This window comes from Amblyomma americanum, chromosome 1 (assembly GCF_052857255.1).
Source record: "Amblyomma americanum isolate KBUSLIRL-KWMA chromosome 1, ASM5285725v1, whole genome shotgun sequence".
Classification (NCBI taxonomy): Eukaryota; Metazoa; Arthropoda; class Arachnida; order Ixodida; family Ixodidae; genus Amblyomma; species Amblyomma americanum.
In genome coordinates this window covers 129,609,038-129,634,023 of record NC_135497.1, presented here as the reverse complement: position 1 = coordinate 129,634,023, position 24,986 = coordinate 129,609,038, and the positions used below count along the sequence as shown (strand labels likewise).

The 24,986-nt window shown below is 43.4% G+C and overlaps 1 protein-coding gene across 2 annotated transcripts; it reads right to left on the bottom strand.

Annotated features, from left to right (window-relative positions):
• Positions 1-386: 386 nt before the first annotated feature.
• LOC144113669 (nudC domain-containing protein 1) lies at positions 387-24,321 on the bottom strand. Of its 2 annotated transcripts, none has more exons than XM_077646887.1 (10): positions 24,164-24,321; positions 23,891-24,045; positions 18,743-18,913; positions 16,972-17,173; positions 12,230-12,424; positions 8,383-8,587; positions 7,044-7,188; positions 3,753-3,872; positions 2,950-3,162; positions 387-714 (listed from the first exon to the last, which is right to left on the bottom strand). In XM_077646887.1, the coding sequence occupies exons 1-10, from the start codon at positions 24,282-24,284 to the stop codon at positions 457-459; spliced, it is 1,785 nt and encodes a 594-aa protein (XP_077503013.1). In that variant the 5' UTR covers positions 24,285-24,321; the 3' UTR covers positions 387-456. The 2 variants fall into 2 exon arrangements, with proteins under 2 accessions (XP_077503013.1, XP_077503014.1); XM_077646888.1 differs by having other exon boundaries at positions 3,753-3,869.
• Between the last annotated feature and the right edge of the window lie 665 nt (positions 24,322-24,986).

Below are 24,986 nucleotides of genomic sequence, written 5' to 3'. Positions count from 1 at the left end.
CACCTTTTCAGGCATTATCTAAGATATTAAAATCAATTATGATGAATTTTCTTTTTTTTACAGCACAAGGGCATCTGTGGCCAAAGAGTGCCATGGCACAAGGTTTTTCTTTTTCTCAAGGTTGCGTCAAAGACCCAATTCACAAGTATTTCACCCTAAAGAAGCCAAGCACCAGGCAGGGGAAAACTTGTACCCACTGTATCACCAGTGCACCGGTGAGTACCCGGCAGCACTGGGGATCGAACCCCGCGCCTCCCGCATGCGAGGCGGATGTTCATGACTAGGCCACCGCTGCGGTAGATATTAAAATCAAATCAGTTTTTGCACAGCTGGCTCCACATTATAGCACTTCGTTCCTATACACGTGACAAGAAAACAGGGGGCAATTCCATGAAAGCATGCCACATGTTTGTATTTATTCTGTGAACAATGAAACATGACAATTGCTGAAAATGACTATGAAGAAGGCACCTTGACAGCATACAGAGCACCGGGGCTCAAAACAAAGATGCAGCGTCGGTTGGTCACCATACCCAGAATGCTATCACATTGATCCAGGCTGATGACGTGCTGTTTAGCAATAGTGGACACTTCTCGACCTGTTTTACGATTGCGGAGCTCCTGGCTGTTCCCAATTGTTTCAGGCTGCCGGTACAGGTACACGTGCCGCACAGCATTGCACACGGCTGCAAAGCTGAAGTCTGGTGATGCTGCCTGATAAAGGGCCAAAAAAGAGAGGTCCAAGAAAAAAATGCTAATTACATGCGGGACTAAGCTCCATGCTAGACACCTACCACATACATGCAAGCTTCCACATCAGTAAGCCGGTATCAGCACTGCCTAAAATGACTGTGAGACAGCACATCTGCCATAATCTGCAATCAGTCATTGCCAAGTCAAAAAGGATAGGATAGTTTTTCTGTGAGGTTAAGAAGTTTAAATTTATGCCTTTTGACTTGGCCAGTGAGTGCATTACGTCTGCTACTATCCTGACAACTAAAGAGATAACATTTTGTTGAAATGATGGCTGCGGCGCAGACCACAACATACTGCCCCAAGCTTTTAAAATGCTGACCTCCAAGTAACAAAGTAACACCTCAGAGAAAAGAAGACTGACACAATGCAGCAGAACAGAGCAAACTTTGATCTCATCATGACAGCTTGGAACCAAAAAAAAAAAGAAACAGTGCCTTGGCACATTTTTACAGTGAGTGCACGTAATACTACTTATATAAGTGCTCCTTTTATTTTGTATTGCATAGTATTTCCCGAAGCTGCACATTAGCTATGAGGGGCGCCGTGGAAGGTTCCGGGTAAATTTCAACTGCTTGAAGTTTTTCAACATGCACATCCATTGCACATCACACAGGTATTTTTGCATTTCATCCGCATTGAAGTCTACCGGATCGACTTACGGCTTTGGGTTTCAGCACCTAAGTATCAAAAGCCCTGAGCTATCATGCGCATGCACACGCACACACACACGTGCATGCACGCACACATGTACGCACACACACACACACACGTGAAAAAAGGCCTGCTTGTTTCAAAATTCCCAGCTCAGCTACAGATATGCTGCTTTCACTTAAAATGATAGGAGTAACTATTACAGATCAGAACAAAACTACAGTTTCATCCATGTTTGCATGCATATAAAACGTGGGGGGACTGTTTTACAGAGCTCATGTGTTTTCAACAGCAGAAAGTCTGGATTTGCTTCTAGCTATGGCTGACTACAAATCTTCAAATGACAGAAGAGCAGCCTCTCTCAAAGGGGGGAGGCTTTAAACTTTTAAGAGATTGCACAAAAATTTGCACATAATGCAAGTAGTTTGAAAATAATAACTATGACCTCGGTGCCCTTTGATGCTGCAGCAGACAAAAAAAAAGGAAGTTCTAAACACATGCAAAATTTGCAAAAATTGCAGGGCCCTCAATTAGTTATGGCTAGGAGCATGCAATATCCAAAAATTTGAATACAAATGGAATATGTTTGTTATTTTGTTCATATTTCGACTCGAGAAATGGATATTCGAGAATTTCTGAGCAATCAAAAACTGCTGAATACTCAGAAGTGACTGAATACCGCAGACTTTCATAAATATGAATTTGAATAAATCTGAAGATCGAGTTTAAATTGTCAGGAACAGATTACAAAGGTGCCTCCTTAACTTTCTTCACAATTGTTTATCACGTGGGCCAGTGATTTTCAGATGCTGCTGGGCTTTGACCTCGTGCGAAATTGCACAAGTGGGCTTCCCACATAACACACTTTATGATAACAAGATGGCTGACCACCTGCTTCGGTCAGTCACAACGCGAAGTGTTACTTAACGTCCCCACTTAATAACACTCACTCATCCTGTCGCCTTCACAACTCATCTAGTATTAGCTAAACTATCTCATTTTGGTCAATTATGACTTGCGAGGAAGCCCACTTGTGCAATTTCAACTAGGGTTCTCGAAGGGGGGCAGAGTCAAGGTGTCACCAGCAGGGCAAGCATTAATGCACAAATCGCACCCACTGTACGGTGCATTGTAGCCCATGCATCTCTGACTTGCATGTAATGGCAGGTGTGGCAATTATCAGAGGGCCCCTAAGGCTAGGCCAAAAAATATCCTGTCTGCATAGTTTCGGTTTCTGAGCTTTGCTGCCAGCTAGTGGCGGTGGCGGCTGTTCGTTGCGCATAACTGCGAGCCGTCCGAACTAAGCCGCGCCACTTTCAGACGCTAACTGGTGCATCGCTGGTCATTTCTTTTTCCCTTTTAGAACTAGTCTTGCTGTTCCTGTGTCTGAGGAACATTAAATTATTCTGGCTCGTTGGCATACACAGGCATATATTACAAGGTTTTACTAATGCACATGCACCACAAAAGGAGTTGCTTCAGCAAGGCTCCACAGGCTTCGCACTCGTGCTGACCAAAAATCAAGAAAGAAAATTTGCGTACCACAAACTTGCGGTCTTGCTTTGATGCCTGCACGTAACCAAATGCATTGAAGGTGGCCACATGCTCCACACGAAACGAGTCAGCATCTCCCTCAGCCATCACATTGCGGGGTTGCCAGACAAGACCATCCACATCATGTCGAAGACAAAGGGCTGGCATAAGATCAGCTGAAGAACGCACACTGAATAACCACTGATGGCCACTCAGGTTGATCTGATGCGTCCCAGAGAAAAAGGATAAACATGACAGAATGAGTCTCCAAAAAGTAGTTGGCTGCACAGAACTCCAATAAGCAGCTGTTTACCCAGAACAGTGACAGTTTTAGAGTTGACAGGCATGAAAGGAAAAAGAAGGTCCTAAAAGTAGCTAAGTTTTCGTCAAGCTGGTTATGCATGTGTGCAAAGAAAATAAAGCACATAGAGAAAAAAGTATGCAGAAATAATGTTTCCAGCTCAAATAACACGTTAATATTATAACATGCCACTGAGCCACCCCTATACTTCCGTGCGAGCATCTACACCCTACTCCCCACTCCCCATGTGCCTTATTCGTGAGAGAGCCAGGAACTCCTAATGCACTCTACCCAACACTATGGCCACTCTTGGTGGCCCACATTACCTTGTGTGTTAAATAACCACCATACAGCATCAATCTCCAGGTTCAACGTATAAACATAAACCAGTGACTCGAACCTCTGACACATTTATTAGTTTTCTCTCTATCTAAAGATTTGATAAAGGCTCACAGGCCTAAAAAGATATAGTATTGCTTTCACCTTAAAAAAAATCAAGGGCAGGACAAACCTGATGAGTCGCTCGGTGAGAGTCGCCACACAGCCTCGTGAATGTAAAATACTCGGTTGTGTTGTCACATTCATCCAGCTCTTGGTAGTTGAAGCTCGGTTTCTCTGATCCAGCAACCTGCTGAAAGATTTCTGTCCTGTTATTCTATCTATGATACAGTGAAATCAATGCACCAGCTACTGTGCACAAGCATTTACAAGAAGTTCAACAAGCACTGCTATAGAAGGCTCTACAGTGGAACCTCGATTATGCATCCCCCATTCATGCAATGACCCGATTTTACGATGAACTGGAGCGGGCCCGGTGAATGTCCCATAAAGATAATGCATAAAAAGCCTCGATTAAACGATGAAAAAATATGTAAACCCCGCTTCGTAAAATGGCCGGTGGGAACTGTCCGGAATGAGAGATGCTGGTGGAGCCCTTTATTGGCAGGTGTGACATCAACCAAGTTGGTTCCAGACTGGAATAAAGACAGAGATTTGCGCGCAACGATGCGATCGAGAGCACGACAGATTGTAATGGTGGTTCTGTTGACAGCTCGGACTCGGGGGTGTGACCTGCAGCCGTCGGTGCAAGGCGGCTTGCCTGGCCCGTTTTTCTGTGTGCTTCGCTGACGAAGGAGTTATGGAAATCAACTGTATGTTCATACCAGCACAAAGTCATTGTAGAGGCGGTAACAAGATAGTTTGAAAGCGCTTTCCACTGCGGCTTCAGAGGGGAGCACATTAGGCCTAGCGACACTGAGCTAGCCATAAATGTCACCTGGCAGGCTGCACATCACTACAGAAAGCGCTGGCACATTCGAGTCACAGGCAAAGACTGCATTTCTTTTCCTTTATGATGCGAATTGCTATAGTACAGACACTGTTGCCTGCTGCCGCAGAGTGATAGCGGTTCTAGAGGAAGTACATGCAGGGACGGAAGCGCTCACGCGCCTATAGGCTAAAGCCACCACTTCAACACTGGAAAGCCTGCCCGTGCACGGTCTCAAAACTAATTCTCACAGAATGAAAATGGGCACTTTTATAACGCGCGGGGAAAAGAACTTCAATTTTCGAAACCCAGAGTGGCAGACATGTTAATTACGCGAATGCATCACTTACGTGAGAATTTCAATTATCCGATGGTTTCGCGCGGTCCCTTGAAAGCCTTATAATCGAGGTTCTACTATACAGTTGCCGACCGATTTTTCAGACTCGAAGGGACCCGAAAAATGGTCCGAACAATCGAACAGTTCGAAAAATCCGTAAAGTAAAAAAAAAACAACACTTTATTCAGATGAAATCGGCCTAATAATGTCACTGATTTTTCCTTGCGGAAAATTTCTCTTGCTGGCGACGATTTGCGCCTGTACTTGCGCCAAAGTTGTGCTTTCACTGTACACGCCAAACAGCAAGGTCACAGCATTTAATTGAATACTTCCCACGCTTCTTTGACGGACCCGGCGGCACCGGCGGGGCCATGTTGTCCACAACCCAAGTGTACACCCCACCGCTCGTCAAACGCATGCAAAGACTAGGCACTTTTCGTTCGTTCAAAGCAGCGGAACCGCCGGACGCAATCACAAAACGGTGAACGGATGTAACTTCGTGAAGACTGAGCGCCACTAGGTCGACGCGGTCAGAGAAACCCATGTGACGAAATGGCGAATGACGATCGCATGGGACCCACCGCGGTGGCTCAGTGGTTAGGTCGCTCGGCTATTGATCCGGAGTACCCAGGTTCGAACCCGACCACAGTGGTAGCGTTTCGATGGAGGCGAAACGCAAAGGCACCTGTGTGCTGTGTGATGTCAGTGCACGTTAATGATCCCAAGGTGGTCGAAATTATTCCGGAGCCCTCCACTATGGCACCTCTTCCTTCCTTTCTTCTTTCAGTCCCTCCTTTATCCCTTCACTTAATTTGCGGTTCAGGTGTCTGCCGAGTGAGATAGCTACTGCGCAATTTCCTTCCCCCAACAACCAATTTTCAACATATAGGACACAAGTGCTAACTGCCCGCGACAACGTTGGCGACAAAAGCAAGTTGACGGTGATGATACTCTGACTGCCACCTCGAAGTGGCAGAGATCGCAGGGACCTCTACTAGCAAAAATGAGGTACTGAAATCATGTCATGCCAATCCAACTGCAGAGCAAATCCACCTCAATCCAAGATGGCGGCTTTTGCACCGGCGAAAAGCCGATAAGATGGCCGAATTTGGCCAGCAGGCGACTGAAATTAGTCCGAAAAACCTAACTTTTGGACTTTTGAAGTCCGAAATATCCGTCGTGAATATGTATGCGCTTCTACGGGGTGACTGACGGTGCCTTATCGAGGTCCGAAATATCCTACAGGTTCCAATTATTAGAGTTCGAATTACCCGTCGGCTACTGTATAATGTTTTGCACAGGCAGATACTAAAAGATGGCACTGTACGCAGGACTTCATGTCCCAAAGCTGCTCACGGGCTATGAGGGATGCTGGGCTTCAGGATAATCTTGACTACCTGAGGTTCTTTAATGTGCACTGACATCACACAGCACATGGGTGCTTTTGCGTTTCATTTCCATTGAAATAGGCATTATGGACAGTATGTGATACCGTGACTTTGGAATTATCAAAACCAGAGCCACTGAGCCACCGTGGCAGGCGTTACAAAAAGAAAATGGATAAAATTCTGCAGACAGCTGTGATAGCCTATGCATACTTGGTAAGTGGAACTTGAGAAATGAAAACACATGCAACAAATCAAAACAATCGGTACCAAAGAATGTGAAAATCCCTGTGAATATAGTGGCGTGGATAATGCCCCCTCACTCATTAATGCTTGGCACTTTTAGCTAAACGTTCTGGTAACAGCACTGTACAAACATCTGAGTAACCTGGTTAAAAATAAATGAGGAAGTATTGGTGACACACAAAGCAGCTATTGTTCCTGCAACAGAAAAGAAGCAAGAACAGAAGTGTTTGTATGCAGTTGGCAGAAAAAGACACTGACATGTTCATGTTCCAATCAGAAAAAACACTGAATCCAGCAGACCAAGGCAGCATCAGTAATGCATAGTGAAAGTTGATGGAATTCCAAAGATAATTTCATAAAAAAGGACTACTGTAAATATATATGTTACAAAACAAGAAATTATTTTTTTTTTCACAATGTGTGTTACTGAAATACTTTACTGAAATACTCGATCTCCCACAATGCCTCTACAGTAACACAACATTGACGGCAAAGAAATGGCAGCTAGCACACACCTATGTCAACAAGGCAAAATAAATAATAAAAGGTGCGAAAGTAACTACTTGCCTCACTATCCGAAGTAAGATGTGCCAAACGGGCATGAATTTCTTCCACAAAAGCAGGATCAATAACTTCTTCACCTCTGCTGTCACCAACAACCACTTCATGCCACACCACTCCACGCTCAGCCTTCAAAAGGCGGATTTCAAGCCTGAAGATGAAAACCGCCAGAGGTAAATCATTCGCTGCTTTTCCATTATGACCACCATTTTCTGTAGAACATAAATTTCCATGCATAATCTTTCATGAAATAACATGACACATGACACGCATGACAACTTCAAGGCAACTTATCCAACTTATAATACTGTCTAGAAATTACTCACTGCATTTTTTCCAAATAAGCTGACCTCAAAGTCAAAATAAGCTTTTAAGGTTATTAGCTTCAAAAGTGTGGGAGTATATATTGGTAACAAGTTTTTAACCCTTTCCATTATCATGATGAAACATAAGTAATTTGGGCATTTTATTGAATAAGGATATTTGGGTCCTAGTTCCCACTAGAGTTATGCATTGTCTTCATTTTGGAAGCCGATATTAAGTAGAACTTTGAAAGGTATTTTTGTAGGTCAACAAGTGTTGATATTTTTCACGGCAATCTTCAGTGTGAAGGGTAAAAGCTTTGCAAAATTAAGAGAACAGGTTGAATGAGAACATGAAGACAACTTAATAACTATCATAATAAAAGAAACCTACCTTGATGCCTATGTACTGACTAATAGTACTCAAATACTGACAGACACCCTGTACTACCCCAACCAGTATATAGGTGTCTTGCTTAAACTTGCAACTTCAAAGGAGTGCAGACTATTCACTGTCTTAACTGTGCTCTGGCTGCACGAAGTGGGTGCACTGCTGTGATTAGATACAGCTCTCCGAAGAAAACAAAGACTTCCATTAAATTTGCAAAAGCTTCTTTTGAACAGCAACACCACAGGGATAGCACCCACATTCATTGCTTCAGAAAGCATGTTTATATGCATCAGTGAGCTACCTATACAAAAAGGCACAAATACACCAAAAATCTTGCACTCAAAAACTCTCCACACTTTGCTACCCAACAGGTGGCAAAAAAAAAAAAACTTCCTTGAACACGCATGCGACCAGACCGTCGGGCAAGGCAGGATGTTTCATAGCAATGATAGGCCTCTTATGCCAAACCAAGCCTAAAATGCAGCCTAAGATAGTCACTTATGGTTACCAGTAAACAAAAAAAAAGAAAAACATGCTACATATGCTTGTAAGAGACATATTTTATGGCTCCACAAAAACAAAACACTTGGAAATCAATTTAGTCACTATGGTAACTTGGCACACATTACAGAAGAGGAGGAAACATGCTTACTTATCGCCTTGAGTGCTGAAACTGCTGTCACTTTTTACTGTGTGAGGAAATTCACCCCTCAAAACCATCTCACCATCAATGGTAACAGTGATTGTTTTACCATCAATTTTGGCCTTGGGCTGCTTTGGGCTCGCCTCATTCAACCGGAAAAAAACTCTAATATCTTCAGCAGTCTGAATGAAGTAGTAGAGCGGAGGATCTTGAGCTAAAGAAAGATACGCGAGGAAAAAGGTGTTTGCATTGAAGCATACAAGGAAGCGTAATCATATACAAGCAAACAAATTGGCACGCTGACCTGATTTTATGATATTTTAAATCTTTACACAAACAGTCATATATCACCACTGCTAAAAAAATATGTCAAGTTGATAAAACCTGCTGTTCTACAGATATCCAATCCAAAATCTTTCAGTAAAAAGCAGGTTGCAGGTCGAGTGGGAGGACGGGGCACCACCTGGTCTGCATGTTGACCACAGTGATGGAACTGTCGCTTAACATCCGTGGTACCCTGAACATGACATCTTTTTCGTGATGCTTATACATGGTTTCTAGCAACCTTACATGCAATGGAGAAAGCAGCTTAACTAAGCAACTGCCCAAAGCAGGTGATAACAGTGAACAGTGCTATGATAGCAGGCAATGAGCCTGCAGAGGCATGTAAGGTAGCAGAGCAGTCCCTCAAAACACACATTGGACTACTGAACCCAATGGCACACCGTCCCATCATGCTTCTGGCTTCCACAGTTTGTTCATTTCCGCTTCTGACTGAGTGTAACTCGATAGCCAGCTAGTTGTAGCGTGTATGTCAAGAATACCGACCTGTTTTGGTTAAAGGACTAGAAACACCTAATTTTTTTGCGTGTTCTCTGCAAATGATGCGTTATACATCAGATCAGAATACATGGCTCACTATGTGGTATTCGTCTATGACAACTAAATAAATTAGAATTGAATTTCTTCTCTCATGCTGTTTCGGTTTCATCCACCAAATGATGCCTGTGATGTGTAGTTGAAGTTTAGGCCACGTGAGGCACAGAAAAACAGCAATATAAACGCTGATACGTAGTTTCAACTCACTACAGCACTTAAACCAGCCTTACAACAGATGACGTATCAGCAGCAATATTGCCGTTTTTTCGTGCCTCACATGACCCACAACTGCAGGTCACAGCCATCGTTCGGTTGATGAAGCTGAAATTGAAACAGCGCCAAGAAAAAATCCAATTATAAATTATATAAAGGCCGTATGTGAATACCATGGGCTGCTTCATGTATACTAATACATCGTTTGAAAGACGAAAACATGCAAGCAAAAATTTGGCGTCTCCAGTCCTTTAAAACTGAATTTAATAATTGGTTTTTTTGGGAAAGGAAATGGGGCAGTATCTGTCTCATATCATTGGACACCTGAACCGCGCCGTAAGGAAGGGATAAAGGAGGGAGTGAAAGAAGAAAGGAAGAATAGGTGCCGTAGTGGAGGGCTCCGGAATAATTTCGACCACCTGGGGATCTTTAACCTTGAACTATGCTCCCGCATGTTGCAGTGCCGTGGTGCCTTAGCGTTTTTCCTCCATAAAAACGCAGCTGCCGCGGTTTCGAAAGTTGAACTCAGCATACTTTTTTTTTCCAGTTTAAACTGAAAAGTCCAACCCGTAAGTACAATTAATGAACACGGATTGAAAAACACTTAGGTTGGATTCTACTGTGCAGGCAATGAACTCAAAAATGCAGCTATTAGTGAAATGAACATGGAAGAGAATTTAAATGGTCCAGTGATGTTTTTCACTCATGTGAAACTCAGTAGGAAGTGTTAACCCCGATGATCTGCATGCCCTTGGTGCGTTCTCTGTTATGACTCATCATGGCATGCCCATGCAAAATAAACACCAGCTGTGTTTGCCTGGGCACCTGGCAACATAATGCATTATTAGAGCTTTTCACCAAGGAAAATGAAGTTGATTGCAATAAACAAAGTAATTCTCACATCTTGGAGCAAATCAGGTTTCACACCATTATACCGAGATTACATGTCCAATACCTACTCGCAACGAAAACAAAAATCATGATAACAATGAGTTGGCTTTCAATGGCGCAAGGGCAGCTTGGCCAAAAAAAGGCTAAGGTTCTTGCTCTACATGAGGTGTGTAAATGATTGATTTTCCCGACCATTTCACTCGAGGGAAGCCAAGCATCAGATCAGGGGAAAGCTTGTACCCACTGGAAAACTGCTGGGCATCCAGCAACACTTGGGATCGAATCCCACACTTCCTGCATACGAGGGGGCTCTTTGAACCATCATGCCACTGCACTATCAAAAAAAAAAAAAGGAACTGATACATTTCATGTGGGTGCTGCTTAATGTGCAAGCCTATGGTCACAGCGAGTTAACACATTTAACTGATAGAGTTGCATGTTCCCACGTAGTGTAGAGCCCTTCCAAATGAAGACAGTAGCCGGCATTGTGGTGCACACTTGAGGAGCACATCGTTTTGTCCATTTGTGTCTCTGGCCTTTGTGTTAGACTTATTAAATGTGCTGCTATGGGAAATGGCAATTGGCTGTGCCCTCAATAAGTGGGGCAGGTTTCTGGAGGTGCAGCTCAATAGAGAAGAGTGAGGAAAAAAGCTGAAGAAAATGGAAACAGCCAAACAATATATACATATATTTTTCTCTGCCACTGTTGCACATTTAGGAAATACTTTGAGAAATTACTGCTCATAAGGTGCTCCGCACTCTTCAAGGTGTCCCTCAAGACTGACAAAGAAGTGCCTCAAGGCCCCTTTAACACCATGCACATGGAGCAGGAAAAGTGCTCACGAACACAACTCCATGTTCGATTAATTAATCTGGGTTGAAAAAATAAAAAAGGAGTTCCCATGCCACTTTGTGTCCAAACAGTTGCTTAGTCACACAACAAGCCCCTGCTATACTCCCAGAACTACAAAAGCTTCAGGTGACAAGAAAAGCCCTTCCTATGTTTTCTAGAGTGCCACGAGAGCAATAAAAGTTCCCCCCACGTGGCTCGGCAAATGTTCTAATCACAAGTGACCTCAAAACTTCTGAAAGTTTAACTCTTTAAGATAAGCATTATGTTCTACTATGGAGAAAAATCTCAAAATTTGTGCGTGTATACTGGAACCCCCTATTTCACAAAAATAACATGAATGGCTCTAAAACTTCAGGAATTCAAGCATGCCACACACTTCCAAGCTCACGGAAATCCAGCCATGTTCTTAAAAAAATTAAATATATATTTATGCACAATTATTTCCAGAAGCTGTTTCTACAATGAAAACGTATCTACAGCGTCCTTTAGTAAAACATCCCATAGCGTGAGGGAAGAAAAAGTTACAGCACCAGACAGCACTTCCTGGGAGCACCGTAAAACTCCATGACGTCCATCTTTAATTCTTGTTTTTGAAAAGCATTTTTTATAGGTGCAAAAAGGCCCTACCAGCAGGGATTTTCAAATGTAGCTGGCATCACTGACTTTGTGAAAAGACCTTAGCCGCTTCGAAAAAAAAGTTTGAAAAGTTGCATGCACAATAGTAGATGCCATGCAACAAAGGATTAAGAGAGTCAAATGGCCACCATGTACAGCTGCTGTCCCACATAACCTGGATACGTGTCATGCAACTGTATGAGTGATAAAAGATCTGCCATCTGTAAAAGCAAACACTGGCATTTGCATCAACAGGACCAGGCAGATTACGCACAATACCTGCACTGTAAAACTGAAGCTCTTCAAGCAGCAAGAATGAAAAGGTGCACTCAAATTAAGTGTGCTGATGAATGTGGAGAAACTAATATGAACTTATTTCATTAAGTGCACCCGCAGCATACTCACGTTTGCCACCCTTTGTCTCTTCCACCTCATGACCCACTTCTGCCTTGCATGAGTCATAGACAAAACTGAAACTCTTCTCTGATGCCAGGCACAAGGCATTCCCATGGGTGTCAAATGACACATACTTTGGAATGGAAGCACCAACAAGCCGGCGGTGCCGCTTGACGCTCCACAGGCCACCTTCGCCATTGGACACTACATGAACAGAATAGCCTTTTCAGGTGCGGAGACCATGTGCAGAGAGACTGAAGCACACTCAACAGGCTAGTGTAAATGCGCATTAAGAGCCCTTTGAAGATGTGAGCATACAGCCATGAAGCATGGGAAAAAATGTGGGCAATGTGACACACAAAACATATATTGTAACAGTTGTTACACTGAAAAGGAACTGCAGCGGCTGAACGAGGGCACCAGAGAAACGGACCTACACTTCAGCGTCGTCTACTTCTAGAGGCTGCGATCTCTTTCTTCTACTACTTCCAATCCTCGTGTCAATATTAAGTATTCATATCAAGTATTCAAACAGCTCAATGCACCTCACGGAAATTGCTATCTAGTTCGCCTCTCAACACGAAGGAAACCGGATTTACTCAATGTTTCACTGATGCAGTAAATTCTGAGAAAGATACATTATAAGCAGCAATATGGCAAATAATTTACTAAGGTGCCATCCGATACAGAAAAAATATCAGGATTCTGCAGTAAAAGCAGCATACAAGACATAAATGCTTCCTATAACAACACGGTGGTTCAGTATCCACCAATAATTCGAAATGTCAGCTTGTTTTACAAAAAAATAACCACTAAAATTTTTATGAAAGAGCATTTTAGAGGTAAAGTTGAACCTCGGTACAACGAAACTGACGGGGTGCGCGAAAAATTTCGTTGAAGCGAAAACAGCCCAAAAACACTGTCAGGTTGGACAACATAGTCCCAAAACATCATCTATATTTCCAAAGAAGTCGGTCAGCTTCTTCTGCTTTTTTTTTTCCACGAGTGCCGTGGCATGACTTTCGCACTCTGTGAGCAGTTGCATCGCGACGTCGTCATCATGAGCACCAATAAATCTGCGGGGCACATCAAATGCTTCCATCACTTATAGTGCAGATGGTGGTGCTAAATCTTCTGCGTTGATATCATCCGATGATGTGTCGCTGTAGCAAACGCCCTCAATTATGGCTTCATCACTCAGCTCCCGGGAGAAAGGAACTTCCACTTCCTAGACAAAGCCGCCATGCTCGTGTCGATTGCAGTGCACAAGCACGAGTGAAAAAAACTAGGGCAAACGCGCTGCTGCTGTTGCCAGGCTGCTGCGTCCTTTGGCGACGGATTGGTTGCGGCTCTGGCTTGGAAGAAAACGGGAGCTTGCATCCGTGCCTTGTCGCAAGGCAGCCAGCCCAATTATCATCACCACCAAGCAATGGCGGCCTTCATGTGCATTTGAATGAGTAGATCAACTGGCTCCAGCAAAAGTTTAGTGAAACAAAGGAGCGTGGGCCTACGGAAGTACACAGATGGGCGGCAATATGCTTGTTTTATTGTAAGATAGATTTTTAAACCCAGCTTCACATAGCAAAAATTTCGTCGAAGCGGAAACGCACCCCAAAAATGGTTCGATGTGATGAAAAATCTGTTCCATTACTTTCTATAGCGAGCTGATGGGGAATTTGAAATATTTCGTTGAAGCGACGTTCATTGTAGCGGGGTTCGGCTGTACAATAAAAAGACAAAGATGATGCAGCAAGCAAAAGTGCTTTCAGCAAAATCTGCTCAACATGCGAACAGTAACAAACAAAACTGCCTTTCTATCTAGGCAAAACATTTATTCCACTGGCCACTTCAAATTCCTTGATTCCTCAAGGCTTTCACTGACAAATGGAGTCTAAGTGCTGGCTGTTCACTGCAACCAGTAAAAGCAAGATGGCTAAGGCCGCTCGCTTCTTTGTTGCTTGCACAATTTAAAAAAGCATCCCACTGCAATCAGCACTCCATTTTGTGGTCAAGAAATGAAGAAAAGAGACTGTTAGTATATTATAAGCAGAAACAAAGTTTTCTTTCGCATAACTGTCATTAGGTTTGGATTATGGTGGTTTAACGTCCCAAAGTGACTTGGGCTATGAGATACGTCATAGTGAAGCGGTCCAACTGGGGTTCTTTAATGTGCACTGAAATCGCACAGTACATGGACCTCTAGAATTTCACTTCCATCGAAATTTGACCACTGTGGCCGGGATCGAACCCGCGTCTTTCGGGTCAGCAGCCAAGTGCCATAACCACTCAGTCACCGCAGCGGGGCCATAACTGTCATTAGTTAGCAAGTAAGCACTCCAGCATACTGTGATCTGCTACCATAATAAACTGCTGATTTGCTATATGACTGCAAAGCCAGTAACGAAGTGAATGCCAGCCAAAGCAATGATTATGAAAATGCTATTATGAACTGCTTTCACAAACCACAAAATCAAGACACAATGCTGTGTTGGTGCACGCTGTTACAGCGAAAAACATGTGTTCAAATGAACTTCTTTGCAAATATGGTGTAGTCCTCATCATTACGTGGCTTCCATAATAAGCTGTTCTTTATCTACCAATAAAAGATACTCATCGAAGTTTCAAGATACTATGTGCAAGTATGACAGGTCAGCCCTTGTTGACCGCCAGCAGCAAGATTTTCCAAATGTGATCTGTATCAGAGCCATCAGTGATCAGAAACCGCTCCTAGACATTTTTACAGCTACTCCATTTCTCTCGTGGTTCCCACCACACTTTATAAAGGCCATGCACCATTGCTGTGTCTGTGAAGTGTTCGCGATGCTTTACCCCACAGCTGTGCTCTGTGTATAGATTTTTTTCCAACCACATGTAATTGAATTACTACCAGATTAAGCATGAGGTTCAGCAGGCTTGTTAGGCTTCATCAGTATTCCCATACAGAAAACTCACGTGGTACCAATGCTGTATTCTGTATCAATTTTGCACAGAATAAAAATGTAGGTGCCAGTACTTGGTATTCTGTACAGGAGCTTTTCTTGTTTGCTTGCTAACAACAGGTATACTAAAGTCCTGCATGAGTCACAGTAAATGAGTATGAAACAGAGGGAGCAAAAAAAAAAAGGGTGATGAGAAATTGGGAACTAAAGCATGCCTGGGCACATGCAATGCATGCTTGCATGCGTTTATTATGAAAATGCATCCATTATGTGTTTAATGTTTCCTAAAATTTAATGATCAATGTGATGGATGCGTTTATTATGCTAGTGCATCCAAATTTTAGGAAACTTTGAATGACCACAACGTAAATTTTACCCGCATAACTACCGCACCTCCCAAATTATCGTATTTTTACAAAATTGTACATTCATTTTTAGAGTAGAGTAATGGATGCCCAGCCACCACATTTCTAAAACTTAATTGCAGAAAGTGGCCTTCGGTGGCCAATATGAGGCAAACACGCAGGCAGTTTGAAGAGACACTGTAGCAGTCAAAGATAAGTGCTACTATCCCGGAGCATGCTGCTACTATCCCAGAGCAAGCATGACGCCCCACTCACTTCCTTTATCCTTGTCACCGACAATCAGCCATGCGACAGTAGCGTTGCAATAGCAGTGCGCATCTCCAGCTATGGTCACAGCGGACTAAAGATGCTTGACCACGACTGTAAATACACATTGCCTCCCCACACACCCACACAACTCACACTTGACTGATTTGAAGGTCACTCATTCCCCGCAGCTTGGACATCACTACAGCTGCTTTTGTTGCAGTAAAAACTCATCTTTCGTCTAGTGACATAAAAAATAAGATGCAGCCAGGTTACGTGAAGAACCAGAGTATAGTGGGGCCTCAAGCTGCCTTGCAGTGCAGTAATGGTGACTGAGAAGGAAATACTGGAACTGTCTTTGCACTGCCATGACAGTGTCTTTGTAACACAGAGGCAGATGCTTTTTGACAGTAAACCCAAACGCTCATGCCAATCAGGCATCCTCATGGCATGCAACATTGGAGCATCATGATCGTCATCATCAGCCTGACCCCACCCACTGCAGGGCAAAGGCCCCTCCCATGTCTCTCCGATAAACTCTGTCCTTTGCCAGCTGCGCTTAAGGCACTCAGCTTTGGTAGAACACCCAACCTAAATCCCTATTCTCAGGTGGCTACTTGGCTGCCTCAAGTAAGCCATCAGCTGAATCATACACATACCAGCGAGAATGGCTGCAATCTAATTCAGAGCTTAAGCCAGCTGCCTCTGGTTACATATAGCACAGACACTCATATCATAATCTCAATACGTCATCTTGCAGCTAAAAATATAATGAGCACTTTCTGGATAACGATCAAAAGGGCACAATAAGCAGGAAGAGGTGGCTTTTAGATGTAACGATAACCAAACTGGAATCTCCCAATGATCTACTAAGGATTCACTGCGTGTCAAGGCCAGACAGAGACCTATACATAATGCTGATGAAACTACGACAGGTGCCAGTATATATGTGCCACATCCTGCAAAAACTGGACAACTCCAAATCAAACAAGTATTAAAAATGAGAACAGGTCAGAAAAAAAAAAAACTGTGAAAAACCAGACATTAAATAACCACTTCATTTCTAACCTCTGCCTGCCAAATACTTGACTCAAGCCTGAGATGAACACACTTCAAACTAAAAAAAAATTGAGCATTTTCTTTTCTGTGATGAAAACACATGCAAAGTAAAGTCCAGGCCGAAAAAAAAAAATGTACTCACTGCACGTAAATGTCAGCCATTCCAGGACACACAAAAAGTGCACAGTGGTTTCAGGAATGCTGACGCTACCCTGAACGTCTTGAGGCCGGCTTATGTAGGCCAGAAGGCACTCCATTTGCTGGCTACTAGGAAAGTTGCTGTGAGCACTCGTCAGAAGAATGGTACCTGGGCGGCTCCATTCGAGGCGGTGTGTGTAACATAGCTGTCAAAAGAAGAGGAAATATTCAGCTATATGACCATGATGACACAGCATCTAACAATACAACAAAAATTCTTCTCACATATATTAGCAATGCAGCCTTTTATGCTATTTACGAGTTTTTTTTAAAGCATTTTTTTTTCACCTTTTCACAGAACTCTGATAGTTCTGTGAAATCTATAAATCTGTGAAAAGAGTTCTGTGTTAATCAACACAGTAGAAACTGTGTTGATTAACAAATGAATGAACTTTAGTAAATATTACCTTCTTGGCTCCAGAGAAATGAATGTCTACTTTTTAGCCTAAATAAATAAAGCATACCCACCAGTAGAAAAAAAAAAGAAGTAAATGGTTGGGTTCATTTATTTGCAAATACTGTTGGCCGTGGGGCCATTACAGTGGTGGGGCGTAAGAGGTTTCCTTTTCATTATACAGAAATACAAAAATGCAGTCTTCGCCATCCACACAATCATATTTCTTGCAGCGTAATGTTTTCCCCCCCTTTTTTTTCTACAGTAGTAGTGTTAATAAACATTCAGTTTAAAAACGTACAGTTATTTCCCACCGAAAAGGAAAAAGGAAAACTTTTCTACATTCCCGGCCTTCATCTTAGGCGAGATGTAATCACAAAGTGGTTAGGCATATGACATTAAAAAAAAACAATCAAAAAACAAAAACAACAACAAACAATTTTTAGTGTGAAATGGAGACAGCTGTTTCGAACGTTGTTAATGTACTGGACTGTAAGAGAGATGATGGTAAATCATTCCATTCTGCTATCGTCCTCGGAAAGTAATAATTAGCGTACACATTAATGCGCGAGTTCGGGGTTTGGTAAGAGTATTCATTGCTTGCTCTCAGATGTGTAAGTTGTTTTGGAACCAAGTAATGGGAGCTATTGATATTGAAAGAATTTCTTGAGAACTGAAATAAAAATTTTAGTCTGGTCATTCAGCGACATTCGGCTAGAGGTGGAAAGCTGAGAAGACGCAGCATCTCTGTTACAAAAGCAGTACGCGTATATCTGGACATTACAAATCGAGCTGCTCTTCTTTGGGCACTTTCAAGTTTCTTTATTAAACTACTTTCTACAGGATCCCATATAATGCAGGCATATTCTAATGTTGGTCGCACATAAGTTAAATAGGCAGCTAACTTGGCAGATTGTGAGGCCAGTTTTAATCTTCGGCGCAAAAATCAGTTTCTTTTCAGCGGCTGAACAAATTTTAAGTACATGATTTTTCCAGCTTAGATCTCTAGAAATGAAACGTCCTGGAGTGCCACATGGACTGAGGGACACAGTAGTGGAGGGCTCCAGATTAATTTAGACCACGTGGGGTTCCTTAGCATGCACAGCACACACGCATTTTTGTATCTTGCCTCCATCGAAATGCGGCTGCTGTGGATGGGATTTGATTGTCCGACCTTCGGATCAGCAGCCAAACGCCAAAGCCACTGAGCCGCAACAGTGGGTGATGTTGTATACATATTGATGCTGATAAGGAAGTTGCGGAGCAAGTGCAACGGTCACAACAAAAGAGGAAATGAGACAAAGATACAGCTGAGACTTACCTGCCAAGGCTCCCCCTGTGGCCGGCTAGGAGAGTTGAGAATGTAGATAGTACCCATCCCATCAGAAATGAGACACCACTCAGCGTGAGGGAAATCTAGAGTACCAGTGCGACATGCACCGCTGGCCTCAGGAATTTTCCAGACAACCCTTGGTTCCAGAAGGCGAGTTTCCTGAAAAAATGAATGATGATGCACTGTCACGGCCTAACACACTAGAGCACCAATGGAAATCCTGACAATACGCACTTTCTGCATATTGTCATCAAGCATTCATAAATTAATGCGGACTTCCTTTAAGGGCACAGGGTAGGCCCTACACTTCTAATATATTAACACAATAGAACTAGAAGCCTCATCACGAACAAAACACAGTGTGGTTAGTCGTAAAGTTCGGTGACTGGTCGAGACAGTGATGACATCACAGGGTCACATGACAAGGGTGAGCACTGATCAGTCAGCAGGGTGTGAGGCACCATGGTACCACGTGACATGGCTGAGTTGGCAAATCGTTAGTCATAACAGTCATAACACTGCTCGGTTGATCATAAAAGTCGCTGAATGGTTGAGACAGAGATGATGTCACAGGGTCATGTGATATGGCCGATTGCTGACTGGTCGATGGGGTGTGTGACATAAGAAGACCAAGTGACAGGACCGAATTTGCAGGTGCACTGGTAGTTGACAGGTGCACTTGCCACATGACATGGCAAAGCGCGGTGGCAGGCTCGGTGGCAGTAGGCTGCTGCACTTGGTTGTGTGCATATGTGTCTAGACAGTGCACATCAGATTGGAATGGAGCCAGAATTAACGTTGCGTGTGCCTCCTGTAGTGGAAAATCCCTGCAAGCGGATAGGGCAACTCCAGAGGTATGTTGTTGAAGATGGGTAGCGGTGGCTGCACAGGCTCAGCGCAAGCGGCGAGCAGCAATGATGGAGGAGAAGCAGGCTGAGCAGACTTCAGACTTTAATGCTTTTCTAATCTCAACATGCAATATATTCAAGTGTCCCCTAAATTTTTTTTAGGCATGTTTAAGATCCAATTGCTCAGCAAGTGCACCACCGAGCTCATTTGTGTCTCCTTTATTTTACTCCCCACACTCGGAATTTTTTGCAGAAAATATTTATAGTTTTATGATTTCTTTTAAACCATAATTTTTTTGGTGTATTTATAAAATAAAACACTCTTCAAAAAGGACTACTTCATAAATGGTTACCATTCTAGTAGTTCAGGTTATGGGTATGGAAATACCCAACAAGGGTGTTTAACAAAGAAACACTGAACAGCAAGTTACTGGAAACTTAATCTGATAAAAATTCAATGAGAAAGTAGAAATGCCAAACCCTTTTACACTAGAAAACTGCAAAAGGAAATGGTGGCAGGATCTTTATTAAGGATGAAGTAATAAAAATATTTAGATAGCCTTAAAATGAAGGGAATGCTCGAAACATAAGGTGTTACCCCCCACACCCACTGACTAAGAGCGAAGCCACGGCATGGCAACAATTACAAATGCAAACGTACCCCAAACCTCATAACAAACACCTATTTTTCCTCCCCCTGTACAATGATAGATGTCCCAGATATCATGACCCCTGACCTACACTTTATCCTTCAGTCTGGGCCTGCCTGGCTTCACCCGGTATGCAACCTCCCTATCTCACCCCACACCCTCCACTTGGGAGGCTGCCCTGTCCGGCAGTAAGCTGTCCAACCAGCAATAGCTGAATGAACACACTTGCCGAATCATGGCCACCAACGAAGCCTTACACTGAAGGCCCCACCCAGGAAGAGGACCTTACTTCTTTCCCCAATTCAGAGAAAATCTTTTAATAAGTTTTTTCCACCCTATCCTTCTCTAGACTAATACACCACTCACAGGCCTCCTTCCGAGTTCAGACTACAATCCCATCAATTAATATGTACGAAGTGGAAGAAAGGCAGTATTGGGGATTAATGTCCCAATGGTTCAACATGGGCTATGAGGGATGCTGAGCACAAGGCTCTAGGCTAATTTCGGTCCTATGGGGTTCCTTAATATGCACTGACATTGCACAGCACACAGGCATTCTTGCATTTCTCCTTCATCAAAATGCAGCTGCTATAGCCAGGATTTAAACCCACAACCTTCGGCTCAACAGCTGAACACCAAAGCCACAGAGCCACCACAACAGATAGCGAAGTGGAAGAAAAAGAGAAGGCAGATTTCCATGCAGTCAAATAAAGAAAGCACAGTACTCGAGTCTATGGCTTAGGCCCTCATTTCACAAATAACAGAAGGTAGTCACCACAAAAGGTCAAAGCCTGTTATCAAAATCACCAGCTGTGCCCAGGTGCAGACAAAGGTGTGATTAAGTGACCTCCAATTACTACCTCCCTTTCTGTAAATTCCAGTGACATCTAATTACAAATTTCCATGAAGAGAAACTTGACAGCTGCCTGGGCTGCAAGCAACTGCAAGCAGGAATGTATCTAGGCGATCTTTTTAAGAAAGTCTTTAGGGGTGTGCGAATATGCTTTTTCCAAACCAAATCGAATATGAAATGGAACAAATCCTGGTACCAAATTTATGTGAAATTCAACTGTGAGTTCACCCATATATCTTTCCTTTGAAAAACTATCAAAATTAAATGGGACACATAACTAGCATTTTAAAGCATGTCACGCAACAGCTTCATGCGTTGCTGTGGATAAAATACCTCTGCATTTTTCTTGGTTTCTGTCAAGGTAGATACGGCTCGTTCTGAAAAAAACTCCTCTTTTGTACTAATATTTGCGACTTGTGCAAACATTTGTACAAAACGAGCAATCGTGCGAAACACTGAAGTGGCAGTGGTGCCACTGCAGTACAATGCTGTAATTTATGGAGTTACAGCTATAGCTGTTAAAAAGGCAGGTGCAACACTGATCTCCATGAAGAGGCAACAATGCAAAGTCACTACATTAACTCTATGACCGTCAAAGTGTATGTATAGGCAAATTACCTTTTGCTATTGATGATGAAAGAGAACAAGCTAGAGCCACACCACAGGACATGAGAAAGGTCACTGCTACGTATGAACCATAGCCTCTGAGGCTCCAAGATTGGGCATTAAGGCAGGGTTTGGTGAACTTGTCTGAGCTCCATCATGTTTCCAGTCTTACAGACCATGTATGAGCATTATGAATGGCACCAAACGAATGGACCACGTCACGGCACTGAACCCTCCATCTCATGCATAGATCATGGCACACGGCATCAGTGTGGGTCCTCTTTTTGGTACAGCCGTCAAAGAAAAATATAGCAGGCCTTATTTGATCCTTGTGCTAAATATTCAAAAAGTATTTGAAAAACTGAGACCATATTTGATTTGTTTCAAATAATTTTGGACACACTATTTAACTCGTTCAAATAATTGAATAGGAGGATATTCGATTTGCTACTCGAAATTTGTGAATAATCATATGCTCCTAGCAGTCTTTTTGTTAGCCAGAGAGCCCCAGTTTTACAGTTTAAAGAGCCCGATAAGATCACAGCATGGAATTTCAGCATACCAAAAATCTAACTATGCACAGTGCACTGGCAGCGTACTCAAAGCAATAAATAATGAAGCAGAAAAAAACAATGAGTAAGGTGGACAATGCACACAGCGGGTGGGCTCATTTAGTAAGCTCAAGACTGGGGTTAATATCTTGGAGTGGTCTACAGGACAAGCTGCCGTCCATGTTTCTACATCTTCGTCCTCATTTCTTTTGTACTGCCACTTTCCATGACTTCGAAGCACATGCATTCAGCCTGTGGACTACTCTGGAGATTCGGTTAATTTTTGCTGCACTTGGCACAAACCATAGTTCACTGCTTCCACTTTTGGCTTTGTTGAGCTGCATGGGACATTGGATTTCAAATTTCCCAGCAGCTGAGAAAGGCCACAAAAAGAGCAAAGGGAGCTCAAGCTGCACTATATATTAGACCACCGACAAATGTCCTGTCAGTCTGATACTTCGCTGCAACCAAAATGAACAGCGCTGAGAGAAACAGAAGCCACGAAACAAAACTTCTTACATCACCCTTAGCAGCCAATCACAGGCAAGTGCTGGGAGAATATCAGCCCAGTGACTATTCCTGCTGCCGGTAGTATACTCTGCCTCAAAAAATATATAAGGTTTCTCGCCACCCTCACAAAGAAAATATATACACTTCACCCACACACAGAAATTTTCACCAATAAGTGCAAGCAAACAAACATGAAAGAGGACAGGAAAAGCACAACGTAAACGCGAACAAATAATCAAACGCGAACAAATAATCGCTTGAGGGAGAGACAGATGCGTGTTACTTCTGTTCCTACAAATTCTTTTGCAGCGTTCCCATTGCAAGGAATGTCAAATATTCACTGTTAGAAAGCGCACGTACTAACTTTGCATGTTCACTGTGACAACAAACGCGCTCAAGAACAACACAATCGCATGCAAACACTGAATTTCTCCACAGTAAAAGAGAGACGCACGGGGCGCGTCTCTCACAAAATTCTTTTGCAGCGTTCCCGTTGCAAGGAATGTCAAATATTCCACTGTTAGAAAGCGCACGTACTAACTTTGCATGTTCACTGTGACAACAAAATCGCATGAAAACACCGAATTTCTCCACACTAAAAGAGAGACGCACGGGGCGCGTCTCTCACAAAATTCTTTTGCAGCGTTCCCGTTGCAAGGAATGTCAAATATTCCACTGTTAGAAAGCGCACGTACTAACTTTGCATGTTCACTGTGACAACAAAATCGCATGAAAACACCGAATTTCTCCACACTAAAAGAGAGACGCACGGGGCGCGTCTCACAAAATTCTTTTGCAGCGTTCCCGTTGCAAGGAATGTCAAATATTCCACTGTTAGAAAGCGCACGTGCTAACTTTGCATGTTCACTGTGACAACAAACGCGCTCAAAAACAACACAATCGCATGCAAACACTGAATTTCTCCACACTAAAAGAGAGACGCACTGGTGCGTCTCTTGCACTCCACTCACATACGCTGAGCTTAGAGAAATGAGGCTAAATATGAAGTGAGCTTCATTCCTCCGGCGCACACATGAATACAGAATATGAGCAGGACGAATATTTGATAACCACGCTCAAGAAGCCAGAACTTTTGATTTTCAGCCGGGCGTACTTACTTGTGAAAAGTGCGTCCACATTACGTGGTGGGCCTCGGACATGAAAAACAGGGTATTGGCATCCCATGGATCCACGACGAGCGCGTTGATAAATCCAGACATTTGGACATGGAGATAGCCGTATTGATCATCTTCGAGGTGAACCTTCTGAACGCCTGTTTGAAAATAACAGCATAAGCACTTTCATTTAGAAGGACAGCTAGTTAGCACGTAAGAAAGAAGAGGACCCCTTGGAGGTACTTTACTACACACATTACAATTGTCCTATCTTACCTCCTTGGAATGACTGCCGTATGGTGGGCAGTGGCTCAAGCGAAAGTCGATAACTTTCAAACTTTGCATCCAAAAGATTTCGATTTGGAATCAGATGCAGCTTCGCGACGCTCGCCGCCATGTTGCTAGCTGGTAGCAGAACAAATGGACGAATGACACATGTGCCGTAAGCAAGATGCGGTGGCGCTGCTGTCACACAGTTGGCAGGGCACCTCGATGCGCGCGTAGAGGGCGCGCGCTATCGAGGCACCTACCAGATGGGCCTGTTGTCGTAACGGCTGATATGGCTGAGGGTACAGCCAGTAGAGCATTGTGCGTTTTTAACGCTGACACATTCAAAAATTTCCCCGCCTCAACCGCTGGCTCATTTGCGGTGAAACTGCACACAGAGCTTGCGTATTATGGTAACTTTTGTATCGTAGCAAGTTTGACAATGGTACTTACTTAGTTCAGGCGCACATGATGCGAAAACGTAAGCGTCTACGAGAGATCGGCGAGCCAAAACCCGCAGACGACGCTTTTTCGCTGAGAACCGGCAGTGGCGCCATCTGTTTTCGGCAGCGGAAAGCGTTACGACTAGGCCGCCGAGGCGAGCGTTGCAAGGAGCGCGGGCCCTTTGAATATACCGTTCCGGCCGTTTCGTCTGCTTCAACTGATTTAACGAGGCTTTACCTTTCAAAGAATATTGTTTGAAACGCTCGGCTCGGCGGCCTAGTCGTTACGCTTTCCGCTGCCGAAAACAGATGGCGCCACTGCCGGTTCTCAGCGAAAAAGCGTCGTCTGCGGAAAAACGCTAAGGCGTCCGTGTGCTGTGCGATGTCAG

What these genes read in the sequence shown, in the direction of transcription:
- LOC144113669 (XM_077646887.1), bottom strand. Translation starts at nt 24,284, where the DNA reads ATGGCGGCGAGCGTCGCGAAGCTGCATCTGATTCCAAATCGAAATCTT. An exon ending in AGAGACAAAGGGTGGCAAAC is followed by an intron (nt 8,588 to 12,229) that starts GTGAGTATGCTG and finishes ATCTTTCTTTAG; the next exon opens with CTCAAGATCCTCCGCTCTAC. An exon ending in CTCACCGAGCGACTCATCAG is followed by an intron (nt 3,163 to 3,752) that starts GTTTGTCCTGCC and finishes GGGACGCATCAG; the next exon opens with ATCAACCTGAGTGGCCATCA.